The sequence below is a fragment of the Calypte anna genome, chromosome 14 (genome assembly GCF_003957555.1).
Source record: "Calypte anna isolate BGI_N300 chromosome 14, bCalAnn1_v1.p, whole genome shotgun sequence".
Lineage (NCBI taxonomy): Eukaryota > Metazoa > Chordata > Aves > Apodiformes > Trochilidae > Calypte > Calypte anna.
Window position 1 is genome coordinate 11,486,093 of NC_044260.1, and position 19,894 is coordinate 11,505,986.

Sequence of the window (19,894 nt, forward strand, 5' to 3'; positions counted from 1 at the left end):
TAAATACTGTTTGAGGGAATCTCTATTAGCTCTTTCATTAAATGAATGGGCAACCATTCTTTAAGAGCTGTTTTGGCTGCTGCCATGATCAAGTTCTTGACAATTACCCTCAAAACTACTGATTCTGAAATTCCACCACCCACCCACACCCCATGTTGGGTTTTTTTAATTGTGAATTGAACCTCTGAGCATTTAACTCCTGGGAGAATGCATTTGCTGTTGCTTCTGTAAAATCCTAGTCCTGGGGAGGAAAATTCTGTGGGTTTTTTAAGATTCAGGAATTTGTTTCAATCAAATGGGAACAATATAATACTAAAAATAAGTCAGGCACCTACCATCAGTGCTTTAGAAGGTACCTCTGAATTACAATGCTAGTGTCCATGAGGGAAGCAGAGAAAACTAACAGAGGAACTGGGTTTATCACTCATGTCCTCCCTGCTCCCAGGGCTGGGCATGAACCACTCACCTCTTCAGTTCCTCCTCCAGCTCCTTGACTCTGGTTTCCATTTTGGCTTTGGCTTGCTTTGTTGCTTCAAGCTCTCCTTTCAGCACTTCTTGCTCTCCAGACAGCTGGTCCACCTTGGCAATCAAATCATTCTTCACAACGTTCAAAGCATTTCTTAAAGGTGTGAAAGGGACAGTAAACAAAAATGCCCAAACCCAGCAGCTGTCCATAAGAGAGACCTGAAACTAAAGTCACAGGCACTACAAGAAGAGCTAAAATGAGTGTATTTAAACAAGTCACTCCAGCTGTAACTTATTGAAAAACAGATTTTGACAAGAAGGAGATGCAGAACACAGAAATCACCACAACTGGTCAGGATGAAGTTTGTCCAGTCCTGTATCTTTACTGACAGACCAACATCTCCTTAAGAAGACAGCAGAGTACTGTAGAAAACAGGTGTAGGGTATGCTATCATCTATACAAAGCTCAAATCTATTGTTAACAGAATGAAGATCTGAAATGTGACCTGAAGAACTGCTATTATCTGGAACTGGATGATGGTGATACAAAAAAAGGCATTTCCAATCAGCTCTTAAATATCTTAAAATCTTTAAGATGAGCAACTTCCTTTCATAGTTCTCCAACTCTCCCCTGGGAGTACTTTGCTTTCCTCTTCCTAGCTGCTTAGTTTTAGTATCTGCTTTGCCAGCCTTTCTCAAAAAAATAAGTCCATTACACTGTCTACTTTTTTTTAATCAACTATTAAATCTTTGAAAAAACTTCTCCATAGTGAGAAAATAGTAAGAAAAAATTATTTACAAACAGCAAGCCTTGCAAATAAAAAACCCTATAAACAACAATGTCCTCACAGAGGCTCAAACACACACCTAGATCAACACTGAAGTAAATTAAAAACTTGCCATTTCAGTTGGGATCAGACCCTACCAGCACTTGCCCTGAGACTTCACCTAAGTGCCTGCAGTTAGGAAAGATCCTCAGAAGAGCAATTCCTCTTCTGGAATTGAAGGACAAAAGGTATTCATGACAACCTGTTAGATAAATGAGCAAGTCCCTGTGAGGCAGGAGCTCTAGGCCAAGACCTCCTCCAAGATGACATCTCATTTATAATTAGGCAGGGACTTCACAGCACGCAACAGTTCCTTACTTGGTTTCCAGCAGCTGAGAGTTCTCCAACAGCAGATTTCCCACTTCTTTGCCCATTCCTGAAAAGAAAGGCCAAGCAGTTTTCACCTTCTCTCCCAGAAATGTGAAGTTTGTGTGGCACTGCCTGACTCATGCTTGTGGAGGAGAAATCACTTTGTTAGGCCTCCCTAGGCTTCTGTGTCCTGCCACGGAGTGCCTCTTGCTGAAGAGCAAGCAAAAAAACCCCATGTGTCCTTCTGCAAAGAGCCCAGAGGCAGACCTAGCTTCTTACTCCAACTTTCACAGACTCCCCGGAGTCTTCACTACTCAAAAGATAAAAAAAATTCCATGGGTTTTTCCCATCTGGGAAAGAGCACTGTCCAAATTACTGGCAAGATCTGCACATCGGTGATTTTCTCTCTTAGTATAAGCCAAATCTGCTGTTTCTCAGCACAGACTGGGGATCATGGTTGTGACAAGTTTCATTCACATAAAAGGCTGCCCACTATCAGCCTTCTACCAGAGCAACTTTACATGACTTCAGCTTGTTCATGGCTCTATCTACCTGGAATAGTTTTCTCAGAGTTGTTTAAAATCTGAAGTCCCAGTCCCATCACTTAAAACTCACACTCAAGAAAACATCTACATGAGATCCACTGTACTTGCACTTGGGCATCAATGTATATGACACAACTGCAATATGCAGATTGGGTTGCAAGCACTTTGAAAAATCTGGGACTAAGAATGAAGGCTGGATTCAGTATTTCATAACACCAATGAAAAAGGAATTTAGGGGCCAAAAGCACATCTGGATTGTTCCCTGATGCCAGTGACTTGTTAGCTCCCAGTGTCAGCCTCTCTCTTACAATGAGGAGTAGAGGCCACCTAGGAACTACAGGGGACAGTGCTTGGTGTTGCAGCTCATTTCTCACCAGAAGGTCCCAGAGCACGAAGAAGTCTCAAAACCACCAATGTTTGTGCTGAAGTGCTCCTTGTCCTGCCCTCTGAACTACCTTTTCCTTTACACCAAAGATATCAACAGTTCTCATGATCCATTATTTCTGATTAGTTAATATTTGCAATAAAATAAAAAACAAACAACCAAAACACGAACTTGTAGTAAATGGAAGTTAGAGAAACATGGTAGCATACAAGAAATGAGAACACATCACAACACTCCAACATACAGAACCTCTTCCCATAGTTAAATAGGATGAATTTATGATGGCAAAAGCAAATTCCCAGCAAGAATGAGTAAGAAGCAGCATTTTCAAATAACATTTGAAAAATCAGCAGACAGGAATTAATCACTTTGTTGTTTCAGGCAATGTGTTCTTTGGCTGCTTTATCAAAGAATATTTTACAAAAAGGAAAACAGAGTGACACTATCTGCACTGTAAACTGAAGTGTAATTTTGGTTTGGTAAGGACAGTGACCTGTAGCCCTTTCTTTTTTGGCATGCCATATGTTGATCAGGAGACCAAGTCATCTCTTTATTCGATGTTTTTCTTGTTCTTTCTTAGTGATCTACAAGTGATTGAATAAATACTTAGTCTGTAACACACTGAAATGGTAGAAGGACATTACAGGTACTGAGGGAAATGAAAAGAAAGAGTTCATTCCCGCATTTTTTTTTACTAAGTCTTTTTCCTTCCCATTTTTTGAGTCATGTCTACCCTCTCTGCAGCTGTCTTCTGGAGAGAAAGGAACTCTGGTGAAGACAGTGAACAATCATGCCAGAACTAAAGCCATACAGCATCTCAACCATTAGTATCCTTAGCACAGCTTCTACTTATCTGTGTGTGGCAGTCACAGCCCAAGGATTTAAGCAGCAAGAGGGCTGGGCTAGTCTTGTAATAAAGAAATGGATGAAGCCATCCCAGAACCACACAATGGACACTATGAGATAACCTTATGCAGGCTGTACTGGGAAAGCTCTGCTCATGGGGAAAAAAAAACAAACCCAAACACTGTGGAGTGACTAAAAGGAGATCTCTTCACCTCTTTGTGGTGTAGAGTAAAAAGAAGAGAGGTCTGGACAGAGCCCTGTCTAACTGAGCCCTTCTATATTGTCCACCTCCCATAGCCAGGCAAATAGTGTGAAGCATCAAAGTGGATATCAGCTACAAGAACCAGAGGAGCATCCCACTGCCACTGACTAATTCTGTCATGCTTCTTGGAGATATGATACCATCATCACAAAAAAGCAAGCCAAGGTAATGCAAGACATATGAAAAGATGTTGAGAGAATGGAAGAAATTTAGAAACAAAAGGCACATTTAAAAAAAAAAAGGAGAAAGGAAAAAAAAAAAAAGAAAAACGGCCTTCGCCTTACCAAAGAAATCATCCCGTACTATGACAGCCATCCCATACGAGTAAGGGAACAGAAAGAGATGGGGACAAAGGGGAGGAAAGGAAGAGAAAAAAAGCAGCCATTAAGTACCAGTCTGTAAACAGCAAACAGAGCAGCTCATCAGCACGTGTACATCTCTGAGTAGTGCCAGTGTATGTGATGCTCAGCAGTAACCGATCTGCACCTTGTTCTGCTGCAGCCTGTTGTAACAGGGATTTATACCTGAGATGCCAGGACAGACTCGAGAGGAGCCCCATCTGTCTCTTCCATCTTCATCATTTCCCCTGGACTACATGTCTTTGGGTTTCCCATCCCCACAGCAAGAGAAGTTCAACAGACATTATGAGTAGGGTGAGAAAAGGACAGGAGCAGGGGATAAAACAAAAGGGGGGCAGGGAGTGGATGTCAAAGCTCTCATCTGGCCTTTTTGCACAGGCCCAGATCCACTTCCACACCTCAACTTCAGCAGGAAGTTTTCTAAGAGAGGACCATGAAAAAGTCACTTACAGTAAAACTGGTTTGAACTCAAAGAAATGATGAGGCCATCCCTTTCTTTTGTAGCCCCACAGCACCAACACCAAGAGGCGCCAGCCATAGGAAGGTGTCAGACCTCATGGCCACACAGCATCACACTATTAAGTCTGCCTAAGTCACAGTGGAAACTTCATTTTGCACTAAAAGCAAGAGACACCCTTGACTTTGTCTCAAACTGCATCAGAGCTCAAATGCATCTTATGGAAAGGTGAAAACCTTCTGACAACAGAGCATGGCCCCAAGGCAGTGAGTCTCCTTCACCAGAACAAGACAGAACTATAACTCCTGCCATAAAGGCAAAGCTTTCACAAAAGACAGAGGCTTTGCCACTCTAATCAAGAAAGCTTTTGAGTGTCACAACAGCTATTGCAGACGAGGGCCAGCACACACCAACCAACCCTCAGTAGCCACCAGGCACACAGAGGAATTCCTCACAGCCTGGCTTGCTGAGAGCAGGAACCTAATTCAGTCGTGTGCCAACAGGCAGGGCATCCATCCCGACAGGAAAAAAGCACTTTGAGCCCCAAGCCAAAGTGAGAGGCCAGTGTTACACGTGGCAGAAAGCCACGTGAGAAAAGCTTATTGAAAGGAAGGGGGTGTGTGAGCACAGAGTGGGGATGTTCTGCTGCCCAGGGACCCACCAGTGCGAGGCAACCAAGCGAGGCGAAAGTGGGAGAAGTCTGCAAAGCCAACCGTGTTTGGACAAGAGCAGGGGAGTATCACACGTGTATACCACGTCATTTGACCTCAACAGGATAAAAAGAAACAAGAAAAGAAATTGAGCAGAGGAGATACACACCTGAGAACTCCCCTATGGGCCATGTCCAGCGAAGCACAAACAGACAGGGGAAAAAAGGAAGTGAAAAAAGGATCAATCAGTGACTGAAACAATAAAAACTTTGTTCAAAAAAAATTAACAATGATTCAGCCATTTCAATGTCAAAAGGCATGAAATAATAACAACAGGATCTGCCATGGCTGTAGATGGCATGACTCTACACACAGGACCCAAAAAAAAAAAAAAAAAAAAAAAAAAAAAAAAAAAAGGGAAGGTAACCATAATACAACTGCAACCAAACCTCAGCTACCCCCAGTGTTCCAGACATGAAACTCAGGTAATCACATTTTCCAAAACTGGATAAACTTTTTTCTCTTTATTTACCTGTGTACCACTAAACACAGTTAGTTTCCACTACCTTCTTGTTTCCACCCCCCTTCTAACTTTGGCAAGTAGATCATCTGACAACAAACATGCTCTGCAGAGATACTTCAGCTTGCAAAAGACAGAGACATTTGCACTTAAATCCTCTTTTTTGTTGTTGTGTTTTGGGCTTATTTGCTTTTTACAGTGCAGTGCTGGGACTCAGTTTGATAATCCCATTACAACTTCTATACCAAAAATTATACATAAACTTACCACTAATATATCTAAATTTCTGTCTTCACCACAAACCCCCTGTTATTTGAGGGGAGGTTTTAATCTCCAAAGCAAACACAGTTTGGCATCCTGAAACTGAAAGGAAGAACCTGCCCATAGCACACAACCAAACTGCCAGTGCTCCTCTGTGTCCTGAAATTCTTGGGATAGGGAAGAGAAGGAAGGCAGAGATGAAAGGAGGAGCCTAACCAGGATGGGGAGGCAAGAACCTGCCATTAGCAAGTGGATACACAAGAAAAACAGCCAAGTAGAGTTCCTAAGGCTGTAATGAGAAAGAAGGGAATTTAATCTACAAATGCCACTAGTGGGTAATTGTTCTTATTCCACATTGTTCTCCAGAATGCTTCCTATGAATGTAAAACTGTGTTACAGGCAGAAGGGGGAAGCTGCTTATTTTCTTTTATTTTATATTCAAAAATTGCAATGAAGAGTGCCATTTTTGTACCAAGAGATGTTGGCCACTTCACAGACACCCAGAAGCAGTGAATAAGATTTTCCATTAAAGAAACAGACTTGTCTGTCAGCTACTGCTCAGGGGTAATTTCTGTAAGATCCTTCTATTTTAAAGTCCTCTTTAATAAGATTTTTCTTTCTTTAAGAAACTGAGTCTAAAAGGAGAGAATATTACTTGAAGATTGATTGCCAAGTTTTGAGAGAGATTAGAGGAAGTATTCAGATTTCACTTAGATGGAGTAAACTTCATTAATTCTTTTGATTTACAGAGAAAAGTGAACTCTTTCAGCTTCTGGAACCTTTCTTACATCACACCTATGACCACAATTTCCTCTGTGGCTCTCCAGACTGAAAAGTACATCAGGAAGAGAGAACAATGTATCTAACAAAAAAGGCAAAGTTTTTTAATAATGTTGAGAGATTTGTCAATATTAAGATGTAGCCTTTTCTATGAACTTCACCAGACTTTCTATTGTGCAGTCAAAAAAGAAATGGACAAATATAATTTCTTGGTGAGAGACATGACCTCCAAAATCTCTTCCTGCCTTCCTTTCATTATGAAATCCTGGCAACATGTGTGTTTGTTTCAAAGAACACTTTTATGAGGCCAGAGAAAGTAGCTAGAAAACAACTAAAGGGTCAATTAGATGAACATTTCTAACAGCAAACCCACAGGACTACCCAATTTCACCAAAGCCCATCTCTCAGGTTTGAAAAAGAAACCAGGAAAAGCCTTCCCATCCTGCTAGCTCACCATGCAATCACATCCAAGAGTTGTGCAGCTCTGCTCAAACCAGAAAATCGTCCCAGCACTGAAAGATCCTTTTCATGAATGAGCCCCAAAAGTGAATCACTACCTCTTTTAGACTGACTGAAAAAGGTTAAAACCTTCAATACAGACCATAATCTTTCTCTGTGATTTGGACTTCAAAAAAACCTAAGAAAAGGAATTACTTTCTTGCAAATTTCAAACAAACCCTTTATTCCAAGTGAGACTGCTAGTATATACAATTACTGATAGGGGGCAGGGGGGAATCTGAGTGGAAGCAGAAGGAGCAAATTTTGTATTTGAACTATTTGAGTGGGAGAAGCTTGTGGAAATTTAACTTGCACACATAAAGACAACTCATGTAAAAGCTACCCAACAGTTTAAATTATTTTTTAAGTAGACAATACTCTACTACAGGTACATGTTTCAGTCACATAATGTCTCAATTTCCATGGCATTTTTTAAAAGCAAAACATTCAAATTCTGAAAAAAAAAAAACCAAAACCAGAGAAATTAAATTATTCTAGAAGAAAAATACAGTTGTCATTGTGCCAGTGAAAACAGAATGGTTTTAAACAAGCTTTTACCTAGTAGATCTGCTCCTTCATCAACATCTCCAATAACCTCAGACCCTGCTGTGGAAAGTTCATGATACAGAGAGTCTGTGTTGATCCCAAATGCTTTGTTCACAATACCCTGTGTTGGGCTGTTGTTGGAAGAAGAAAAAACAAAAGCATTAAATAATAAACTACTGAGAATCCCAGACCATTAGAACCAAAACCCTAAGAACACATTCCACTTGTTTACCAGAGGCTGATTCAGGGAACATACTGAGTAAAGAAAAAAAGCAAGTTTTATTCCCATTATCAAGGGCAAATGCCTATCATGCAGAACCTGAAAGCTCACACAGATGACTCCCTTTAAGTCATAGTAGTCAACGATTACTCAGTCCTTGGCAGAAAAATTTCACCTCACAGAAGCTTTTAGCTCTGATTTCTCAGACTCTACAAGGATTTCCACTCTCCTGTCAATTTAGATAGCAACCTTAGGCACCAGTAAGATCAGATAAGGGTTCAAACGCTGAAAACAGCAATGGTCTTCACCAACTAGTAAGTGAAACCAGCCTGGAGGGTTTGTTTCTTCTTTGGGTGAGTCTAGGAGTAAAAATGCTTCTCCACATGTCAGCAATATTTATTTCACTAAAGGTATATCAAAGTTAATGTTTTCTAATTATATCATATGGGAGCACATTTCCACCTCTTACTGGCTTTGGTGCCATCAAGGATCTTCTTGTATTTCTTGACAATCTCATGGCTCCAGGAGAAAACGTCTGTTTCAGGAGGTGAAGGTCAGGCACCCCCTGGGATTGTCATTGCCCACTCTAAAAAATGGTCTTGATGTGGGTATAAACACTGCCCTGCCTTATGTGAGGGTAATCAGCCAGCATGAAGAGAGGCTGCATGATTTTTCTAGCAGTCTAACAGAAAGGTGACTGGAGATTATCCTAGATAAATCAAGCCTCAGTGATAAAGCTCAAACATTACAAATGGGCTGTGGCAGCTGTCTCTGGTGTTGCAGAGTTACAGCACATTGCAGACAAAGGGGGGGGGAAAAGTGCTTTTTTTCCAATTACAGAAAAATTACAGCTACCCAGACATCTGAAAGCACTGAGGAGTTACAAATGGATGTCATGACTGCACTGGAATTAATCAGTTCATGAAGTCTAATGGACACCACAAGCACAAGAAGCAACCAACATCTGACCTGATGACCCAATCCACCTTGAACTTCTTCAGCACTCAACTCTCAGCTGCATATATCTCAAAAGCATTCTGATTTTAAAGCAGCAAGCACACTGTTCAGCAGATTCAGAGTTAGCTCATATCTCCTGTAGCCTTCAGCCTCACTACCTGGATCAAGAGATCACAGCTTGCAGAGCTTCCAGTGCAGCAATCCTCTCTCTTCCCTTCTTTTTCCTTGGGCTTGACCATTCTTGATCTGATCTCATCAATCACCTTTGTCAACCCCATACAGAGCTATTTCAGCTACCTAGATTCCTTCTGTTTCTGACCCTAAAAATGGCCTGTGTGTCCTACATATTCTGAGGGCAGCTTGTGATTTCACACCTGAGAAATACACCTGTTATTGCCACTTAGATCCTTCTTGATCAGGGGGCTCAACAGTGGGAATCCAGTCCAGATTTGGACCACAAGAAAATCTTGCCCTAACTTTTTCAGGGCACACTTGTAAGAGGCAGGAAGTTTTTTTTCTGATGTAGTGTCAAATTACCCACTGAATGAGGGTAAAAATTATTGAATCCTGTACAATTAACTATCCAATCTTATCAAAAACTAGTCAAGGTACCTAGACTAATAATTCTATACTAACACATGCCTCACAGAAATATGGTGCTGAAATTAATAGACTTTAGGGACCCTCCTATTTAGCACAAAATGGGTGATGGGACAGCAACCAGAGAGGCAGAGTAGTCCTCCTAATTCATAGGACTCAGTCAAGGTCCTGAGTGAACTGATGGGTCTAAATTGCTCTGATTAGCCTCCCCTGGGACCCACACTCACTCTCTGGTCCAATGTCTCCCTTTAACCTCAGGGACCTAATTAATTCCCTTGCCTTGTCTGGAGCTGCTGATGGACCTTGGTACCTGTGCTCTGCCCTCCATGCCCAGAGCCTGCAGGACTGGCATCTCTGGGCTTACTCCTCATTGTCCTCCCTTCTGGAGCAGCCTCATTCCCACACTTCAAACATTTGAAAAGATTAAAATTGAAGAAACCTAAAGATTTTAAATCTGAATTCAGACTTAATCTCTTATTAGACAAAAGCATCTTCTCCATCTTCCTGATAGCTTAAGCCAATGTCCCCTTTGCCTGTCTTAAACATTTTGTTTCTCCATCTCTCTGTCTTCCCTGATCCAGCAAGGCAAACAAGTCCAGTTCTGGGTCAGCTGTACAGATCCTTCTGCATATTGCCAGCAGACATTTGTCTTCTCTAGAGAACTCAGAAAAGGTCAGGATCCCTCATAATTTGCACTATTCCTTGACCTCAGTGTGAGCCACACCATCTGCTTCTCAGTCCTCAGAAAACCAAGGGAAAGAGCAGACGGAATGGTCACAACCAGTACCTGTTCCCAGTGCGTTCCAGGCGGGGATCTTGACACATATCCAGCTCTGGAGTAGAGTCTATGATGTCCTGAACATCAGACCACTCATCACTGCTGCCCATTCCTAGGTAAGATAAAACATATGATCTATAGGATCAGAACTTTCACAGGATGGTGTTCCTTGACAGGACTTTCTCAGTTTTGAATATCGAGATTTCAAAACCTATTGAGGTTGCAAAACAGGAGCAGAAAGTGGCTGATCATCTGGAGTCACAAATGCATCAGTGCTGGGAAGGCATCCTCAACAATTCCAGAGCAGAAAGACCATAAGCATCCCTTCTTCCCACTCTACCAGAGTATCACTAGAGTCACTGACCCAATTGTCAGTGTCATAAAAAGTCATAATAAAAAATACCATTAAAATAAATTGCAAATAAACTTCACCTGTCTGAAATCAAATACAACACAGTGATTATCTGTATAGCCTCACAAAGTTTACTGTAGTTATCAATTGGAACTACTTGGTTGTAAAATAAAATCCTACACTTATGAAGCTGTTTACCCCTCAGTCTCCCAGCCTCTTCATGTAACAGAGGGACACCAGCACAGGGAAGTAATTCACTTTAGCAATGCAGTATCCAAGCTGCAGCTTCCATACCTATGCTGACATTCCTCATCTCCTGTGTGACCTGGACTTCCATGTTCCTGCTGTTCCGTTTTTCTCGTGCCCTCTTATTGCTCTTGGTTGTGCTGTTGTGTTCACTGATGGACTGGATGCTCTCGTTCAAGGGTGTGACAGCAGCAGATGGCACAGATGACGTGGGAGTGTTGGACTTGGTTCCAGTGGTGCTCGGTGTGGCAGCTGCTGAGGACTGCCCAGATTCAGACATTTCATCCTGGGGGCACTATGGCAATTACAGGGTGGGGGAAGAACAAAAAGGGAAAAGCACAGCTATACATTTCAGTTAATCTCCCATTTGTTGGTGTATGGCTGCCTTGAAGCATTATGGAGAATGAGTCTTGCTCACCACACCAGCTACATGTCCAGCATTTGGTGACACCAGGCACACCAGAGCCACAACAAAGCAGCGAGTTCACGTGCTGAACTCAGCAAGCAAATCCCACCTGAGAAAGGACTGATATCCTTCCTCCTTTGCTACTGAACATTGCTTTTCACAAGTCACATCAGTGTGTGATCTCTTGATAATGCATCTCAGGAAATGTGGCACCCGCAGCTCACACTGACTACGGTGGAAGCTGAAGGGCTTTGGCACTTGTGGTAAGCCAGGCCAGCATTTCCAAGACTGCAGGCAACATGGATATTTGCTTGGGAAGTGTCAGAAGTGGCCTCTTTTAGAGGTCTTGGATGATGCTGTTACTGTAAGCCATCAACACAACCTGGATGAGAGAACAGCAAAGTGGTTTTGACAACGCACTGCAGAAGCAAAGCATGTACCAAGCTGGGAAGGTCTGACTTTGCTAGGGCTGGAGACCAATGTCCTCACACCACTTTATGCAGAAGCTAGCCAAGCATGGGTCCAGTTTGACAACACAGCAGAAACAGGTGTGGTCTCCCCATTTCCAAATGACAGGATGAGAAGCCCCAAGAATTCAAAAATTAGAAGCTGACAAATTGACATAGGAGATGGATTCCCAGTATGAAATGCACACAAATGGCTCTCAGTTTTACAGACATTACATCCCCATTTCTTCTCATACCACCCTCTGAAAAACATGGGAGGCTTTCAAGACTCTGAAGATTTTATGCTGTGACCTTTGTTTGTCAATTAAACCATCATTGCTTCACAGGCAACCAATTAACCTCTAGACCAGAGCTGTGATCACTCCCAGACCCAAATGAGATCTCCCTATTCTTCACAACAGCCCACTAATTACTGCCTGCAGGGAGATGACAAAATTAATGTTGAAAGTTGTATGTGATAATGAGTTGCAATTGGATACAGTGACATTCAGCATTTGCAGATCCAGACCCCACTTCCATCTTTACTGCCTGCCTCTTGCCTGCTTTGTGAGTACCAGGAAGATCCTGACATTGCTCAGAGGCTGCTCTGAGCTCTCAGCCTTGGAGCTGTGATGCTGTTTCACTTCACTCATTTGGAAGTCTTGTTCTCTTGTTCCAATAATAACTTCCCAACATGACAAAAAAATTCAAAATGGGATGAGAGAGAAGACTGAAAAGAAATGGTGACTTAACCCTTTGCAGCCATTTTTTTTTCATCTGGAATCTGATTAAGATCTTCCTTTAATTAGACTGGCCTCTATTTGCTCATCTTAAAATACCCTGCTGTACATTGTACTATGGAAGTCAAAGGATTTACATTGCATCTGTGCATTTATATTGGAAATCAAGAGTTTTTTAAACTGCATTACCATTAAATGCAATTCACTTCTTGTATACAGTTTCTGCATTGTCAGTCCAAACAGCACCCACATTCCCACACAGACATTCAGATCACCTCCCTGCACATTTGATGATTTTAGCAGTAAGACTGAGATGAGGACTTTTCACTTAGGTTGCTACATGTGAAAACCACACTCACTACCTCTACCTCATAATCCTGTTTCAGGAGCAACTTTCCTACTGTGAGAAGAAAAAAAAAAGTAAAAAAAAAAAAATCAAAGTAGGTTGTTGAGAACAAATATGATTCAGTCAGCCTTGTACTTCTTCAACTACAGTTTGCTAGCTGTGCTTTCTAATGTACAAAGAGTATCAAGTGTAAAGTGCAACCACAAAACCTCTTTTCCCAAACTAAACTTTGTCAAAGGATTCAGAGATGTTCTTGTAGCCACTGTAAGCCTACAAACATAATCAAGTCCATGAGCATCTCAGCACTGTAAGAAACACACCCAGGTGGGTCCACTCATTATTCCTTGCTCTTAGGAACTAAATGCCATTCAGAAACCCTGTATCATCAGTGTCTGTAGGATGGTATTTGTATCAGAGATAAACTATAACTTCAGGTTTATTGACATAACCTTCCCCTTATGCAGAACACACCAGTGAGTTACTGCCCTGGTGTTTCACTTACTCTTTGGTTACACATCTGAGTTTTGCATTTACCTAGAAAACATACTTTATCAATCTGTCAGCCTGCACTGGAGAAATGCCTCTCAAACATTAGCACTGCCAAGGTGCTCCTCTTCACAGTCCAGAAGCTCCATAAATCTTTGCTGACATCTTCCTTCTATTGTCCTGAGTGCTTCACTACTGTGAAACACTCCACCAAGTTCTCCTCTACAGCGTAGAAGGCATTCTCCATAACCCACAGCTCACCCAAAGAAGAGTCTTCACAACCACCACTTACCTACTGCCATACCTGTCAACCTCCTAAACATCAAATGTGTAGTAGTGACCTCCAAAATGCATTGCAAAGGCCCAACATTCATAGCAGTCATATGTCACCATGAGAAGCCACAACTGTATGGTTATAACACTGAAAGTATAGTACATAAAAACAAAAATGTTAAGGACTTTCCTCTCCAGGACATTATATAAAAGAAATGTACAACTGAATGTAAAAATAAAATAATATAATGACAGCCAACTAAAACAGGAAATTATAAGTTCACAAGGACACTTAGAATATAACTATGCTATGGCCCCATGAAAAAGAAAAACTAGTCAGAAAAGTCAGGCTATACATACAGGAAAGGTCAGTCGTGTGTGCAGCAGATGTCTGTGGATTACCAGAGCTGCTGAAGAAGAGGCAAGGAGCACATGCTGAGATTTCAGTCATGCAAAATATTTAGGAAATAGAATTCCAGTCAGAGAGTGTGCAAGAGCTTGCAGGAGAAAAACCTCTATTGGTTATGTGCAAATCTAGTACATCAATCACATCCTTGAATTATTTATAGGTTTGCTCCATGCTCTCAGAAAATCCTCCTGAAGATGCTACCCCATCCAGGCCTTTGAGTGCCCAAGCTCTCCAACTCCATCCCACCAGCTCACCTCCTTACACCCAGCATCCCACTTCTGAGTTTCCCTAACAACCACCCACAGAAATCCCAGCACTGCCCATCAGATACTTCTGGAGTAGCACACTACTACTTCTGCACAAAGCTTTCTTGTAAGCAGAAATGGATTCTTTTCCTTGACACCACCCCTAACTAAGACATCCAGTCAGTAATCTTCTATTACCAGAACTTGGACACCAAAGCTTCCAATTTGTCTTGGTTCCTGTTGCATTCTCCTGCAATGCAGTTGCTGGATTATCAGTGAGATCCACTCAACTTCTTTCAGAAGTTCTGCAATGGTACTGCTTAAAGAATTACACCCTAACAAGTCTATGGAAGATGGATCTAACCTCAACATTCTCCCAGCTTTTCTCTAAAATTAAGCCCTGACTGAAAGAGATCAAGGGCATGTTCATACCTTACCATGTAGCACTGTCTGAGCACCCCAAGAAATAAACTGGTTCCAGAACCAGAGACAGTTGGTGTCTGTGTGTTCTGGTTGCTGTGTCCTTGCAGCAGTGTTGTGTTGGCACAGTCCTAGCCTGCAGAAACACATTCATCCTCACCATCTTGAATTCTATTATTGCACTGTGGCACTGCTATTCCCCAATTCCAGGCAAAGTTCTCCAGAAGTCACTGTAGGACCTAACTGACATTATTCAAGTTGCTCCATACCCCAGGCCCTTCTGTCTCTAACACTGCAGCAAGGGTTGAGTTCCAAGAACACTCTCCACCCTACCCAAGGATCTTGGGTTTGGATTTCCAACTTCTATGATGGCAGAGGGCTGATGTAATGCTAAGGTTTGTGCTGTGCTAGGCCTGGCTTCTTTGCAGTAGCTTTTGTGTTAAAAAAGGGAAGTTTCTCAGTTGTTTTTTTTTAACTCCTCTTTTATATCCTCCTGCCTTTACTACCTCAATTAATTTTAAAGGGTTAGTAATTTACAACTTCTCAAAAGGAGAACAGTCCTTAGGTGTGACACTTCTGTGATATATAAAACACCTGGAGTTCTACAAATTCCAGGCAGAGAAAAAGTTAAATTTACCATTTTTTAAGCAGATCAGACACCGGTACCTCCATTAGTCCAGTGGAACACCATTGAAAGAGAGGAATTCTGTAGGATTCTGAGCACAAAGACTTTCACAAAGTCTACAGGTACAGCTGTTGGGAAATGTATGTCACTGCCTGCAGTCTGATCTGTGAACAACTGCAGGGAGCTGTCAGCAAAGAGTGCCACATCTGGGTCTTTGGGCTCAGAGCAGTCTCCAAAGGGCAGGGCAGAGCACCACAAGCAAGAGGCAGAGCCACACAGCTGCTTCAGCACAGTTGCAGTGCTGTGAGTTTTTTGGGCAGCCTCAGTGTAGAAGGCAATTTACTGAAGGTGACAAGTGTATTGAAGGTAGACAATGCAAGTCTAGAGAAACAACAAGTTATATCAGGAACTGAAGATCTTTAAGCACAGTGCAAGACCTGAGCATCCAAAGAGGAGATTAGGAGCCCTTTTTACTGAAGACAGGATGGCCAGAACAGTGATTAGTTGAAAAGGACAGACACTGGAGAGCAAGTTCTTAATGCCTGGTCCCAGCTCTTAATGCTTGGTCCCAGCTGAGGTGCAAAAGCATTGCTCTTATCAACAGAGAGAAAATGGAAAGGTTCCACTATTTCCTCTCCCAAATAAGCTATAAAAAAGTGATGGATTTATCCTCCCTAAATCGCTAACTACCTCCCCACACATTCCTCTCAAGTTGGGGCCAGTCAAGTAAAGGAGATTATGACTGATACAGGAAGCATGAGGGGCTGTGTCAAATCCCTCCCACACCATATGTCAGATCTCCAAAAGAAAATCCTCCCACCACAGCACAGCTACCAAGGGAGCAGACACACAGCAGGGGAAGGCTGCAAAGGGTTATGGACACAGATTGGTCTCCATCTTAATGAAAACTTGGGATGCTATTGACAGTGTGAGAGTGGGAAACCCTTGCTTGGCGATGGTCTATAAAACCTTGTAGCTGGAGTTGGACTGCAGCTGGCCGAGGTCACTCAGGTGCCAGTGGTCCAGTGTTGGGATGATCTTGGCCCCTATCTGTCCACGTACCATGCCATCCGCCAGCGGGAAGACATTCAGAGAATTAGGACGTTCCTTCCTGCTAAAGAGAGAAGCAGAAAGAGAGGAAACCAATCTGTTAGCTGTTTATCAGTTCTTACAAAAAAAGAGAGAGCACACTAGCTTATCTGAAATACAAGTCTCTAGAAATTCAATTGCACTCCTTCCCCTCTCATAGCTGCTGTCTGACCTCCTAAGCCCCATCCTCCCATGGTGTTGTCTACTCAGAGCCATCATGTCCACTGCTAGAGTCACCCCTTCTCCTGGGGAGACCCTGAGGGGAGGGGGTTAAGAGGCCACAACAGGCATGACTGACTTCTCCACCAGTACAAACCATGCAAAATGTGCAAAATTTGCAAGGAATGCGAAAGTGCAGGGAACCATCAGCCACTCTAAGTTGGGGCACTTTCTGAAAAACAAAGGTGCTGGGGGAAAACAAGCCACAGGAAACAAGTCTCACAGAAGAAAAACCAAAACAAACAAAACAAAGCTTCCACATGTCCTAGAGATGCCATCACTGGGCCAGGAAAGAGCCTTTAAACAAAAAGTGATTTACATGGCACTTTTGTACATTCTAACCCAAATCTGGTTAGCTCCATCAGCAGAAATCAGAGGGGTTTGGATCACTTCCAATATTAAGCAAGAAAAATAACACTTGTTCTCCCTGATCCCCTCTCTATATCCATGCTGCAATGCACTCAAAACTCAGAAATTAAACACAGGTATCAATGAATGCATCATTCATATTTCTAGATATCTGCAATTACGTTTTCTTCATACCCTTTTTTTCTGGCACTTGCAGCTGACCAGCTAGCTGTGGGTTTGATTCTGAATATAGAAGCTGGCACAAGTTTTGAGGCCAAGTTGCAAAGGCAGAAAATCTAGAGCATGCAGCAGAGGTGGAAAAGGCTGCAGCAGCATGCCAGGACCAGCAACTGGTTTGGTGCCAGAGAAGCAGGGCTGCAGGAACAGAACACAGGTCCCTTTAGGAGATGTCCCCAGCAGTCTGAGCTAGCTGTGTGCATAGCTGTGTGACAGGCACCCCTAAAGGGCTTCAGTGGGGGTACTTCACTGGCTGCTGTATGGGACTTCCACTTAGTGGTGTGGGGAGTGATGAAATCTGCCCTTCTGCACACCAGTGTTAATAACAGCAAACCTCCATGGGCCTTTCTCTGATGATCATCAGCACTGGTCTGATGACCAGGCAGTCACCACATCCACCTCACCTGTGACACCACAGGACCTATGCCCCACACAGGAGATGGTGCACCAACCAGCTCCTTTATGACAGAAAGAAATGGAGTGTCTAGCAGAGGAGGCAGTATGGATGGAGAAATCCAAGAAGCCCAACCTTCCTCTTCTCAGCAGCACGTGCCACACTGCTGTGTCAGAGTGCCTTGTGCTGAGAAACACTTTTCTGCTGTGGCCTGTCTGGAATAGGAAGAAGGGGCAAAAAGGGGCTTCCAGAGTGTCCCTGGAAGGAAATTTGGGATGTATTCTTTCTAAGAATCTGCACTAAATTCCTCTCCTGAATTTCTCTCCATACATGGGATTTTCATAGACAAATCCTCATCCAATTCTTTCAAGGAAAGGGTGATTCTTAACACTTGGTTTGTTTCACCTTGCATTACAAGTTAAACAGCAAAGTCTTTAAAAAAGGTTTGCAGCAGCTGAAACCAGGGATCAAGATGCTCTATATGTAACACCCTAAAGCTTATAAACCCTAACAAAACTTGTTTGCCAGCCTGTAAAGATGAGAACTGCTCTCTGTGCAGGGCTGGGGCACTGAACTCACTGCCCAGCCCAAGGTCAGAAGTGCCTTTGGAAAGGTGACACATGTTTTCTGCTTTGCTGAGAAAACATGCATGCCTTGTACTCTATAGTAAAATAAGGGAGAAAAGAAGACTTTTAAGAACATTCTGGGCCATGAATTGCAGATGTCCAATCACAGAGGACTGATCCTGGTTTGGGACCAAACTTCTGTGTCTTCTGTGTTTGAATACCCAAGCTGCTGCCTGACCTCTTCTGTCTCATCCACCTGAGCACACCTAACACAGAGAGCAAACATGCCAGTACAGGGCATTCCCAGCATCACAGTGTTGCCACTCAAGATCAACCTCTACAACTAGGATTAACACAGTTGAAGATGCAGCAACAGGATTTACCTTTTCCTCCATGACTGGCGATGACTGCAGTGACAAACATTAACAGCCAAAACAGAGCAGGAACCACACAAAAAGCGAGACAGAAAAAAACAACCATTAGAGAGCAAAGGTCATGCAAACATGCAACCCTATCACATCCAGGGTGCAGACACACCACGTGGAAGTGGGCACCATACTCATCCCCCTCCCTGGATGGCTGTACTCACCCCCACCAACAGTTCCTGCACAAACTTTTCACATGTGACAAGCAAACATACTCAGGGTACCTACAGATTGATGCAAATATGCAGCCCTAGGCAGCCTAACACACCCAAGCACATCCACAGATGAAAATAAAGAAACGTACTCAAATCTGGGTGACAGGCCATGAGAAACCATGCCTGTGCCCATCCCAGTTCACATCAGGGCATCAAGATCCCCCAGCACTGGTGTTCACCCCCAGCTGTGCAGTGACACAAAACCACACATCTGTCCCAAGTACACAAGCACACACAAACACAACTTACACACACAGACCAACTGTGCAAAGCTTGAAATGATGGAAAAAGTCCCACTTCCTACAAACTCAGATCACATCAGGTTCTTTCATTGACATACAGTGTTTCTCTATTTTCTCTCCAGCAAGACTAGCAATAACTACCCACTTAAAAGGGTAAAAAGACTGATTTCTCTAATATGAAGAGGCAATTCTTGATGAAAATTCTGCCCTTCAACCCAGAGAATGGCAGTCTTGCAGATATAACACTTTCACTGTGCACCTCTGTCACATGTGTCACCTCTGTCATAACACAATTAATGTTAGTTTCTTTGAAAGATAGGGAAGGAAAACCTGATTAAAACCAGTTTCTACCATGCAGTCCAACCCAAATTTGGGAGGTGCCATTCATTGACAAAGTGGGGTTTGGATGCCTTTTCTTCTCCCTTTTTCCTTCTTACAATACACAGTCAATGTTGGCAATTTGAATCCAGCCTTTTTCCTGGTAACAGGGAGCCACAGCAGACAGAGGGTAATTAAACTCACTATACCAAGACCTGAAATTTCATTTCTATTACATTATACCCAAACCAACTGACATTCACAGAATCACAGAAAGTTAGGGGTTGGAAAGGACCTCAAAAGATTGAACCCAACCTCCCTGCCAGAGCAGGGTCACCTACAGCAGGGTGTAACCAAGATGAGGCAGACAAATACTGAAAGAGATGAGGGAGGATGCCCCTAGCAGACTCCTGTGTAGCTGGTGCTGTCCCTTTTACTTTTCAGACCAGCAGCTCCCACTGCTTCTGGTCAGTATGAGTGCAAAACCTTTTAACACCCCTCAAGGCCACAAGAAGTTAAAAAGTTCAAAAAAAACATGCAAAGATGACAAAACATTTAATCTCCTGCTGCATATTATTTCAT

The 19,894-nt window shown here is 42.7% G+C and overlaps 1 protein-coding gene across 1 annotated transcript in view; it reads right to left on the reverse strand.

Moving 5' to 3' along the window:
* Window positions 1–19,894, reverse strand: part of MAPK8IP3 (mitogen-activated protein kinase 8 interacting protein 3) — a 57,149-nt gene that overhangs the window by 22,119 nt on the left and 15,136 nt on the right. The window contains exons 5-12 of the mRNA XM_030459527.1: window positions 18,496–18,519; window positions 16,322–16,373; window positions 10,912–11,158; window positions 10,275–10,377; window positions 7,723–7,841; window positions 5,275–5,286; window positions 1,611–1,668; window positions 467–619 (exon numbers count right to left, since the gene is read on the reverse strand). Coding sequence (XP_030315387.1) covers window positions 467–619; window positions 1,611–1,668; window positions 5,275–5,286; window positions 7,723–7,841; window positions 10,275–10,377; window positions 10,912–11,158; window positions 16,322–16,373; window positions 18,496–18,519 — 768 coding nt within the window. The remainder of the gene's footprint in view (window positions 1–466; window positions 620–1,610; window positions 1,669–5,274; window positions 5,287–7,722; window positions 7,842–10,274; window positions 10,378–10,911; window positions 11,159–16,321; window positions 16,374–18,495; window positions 18,520–19,894) is intronic.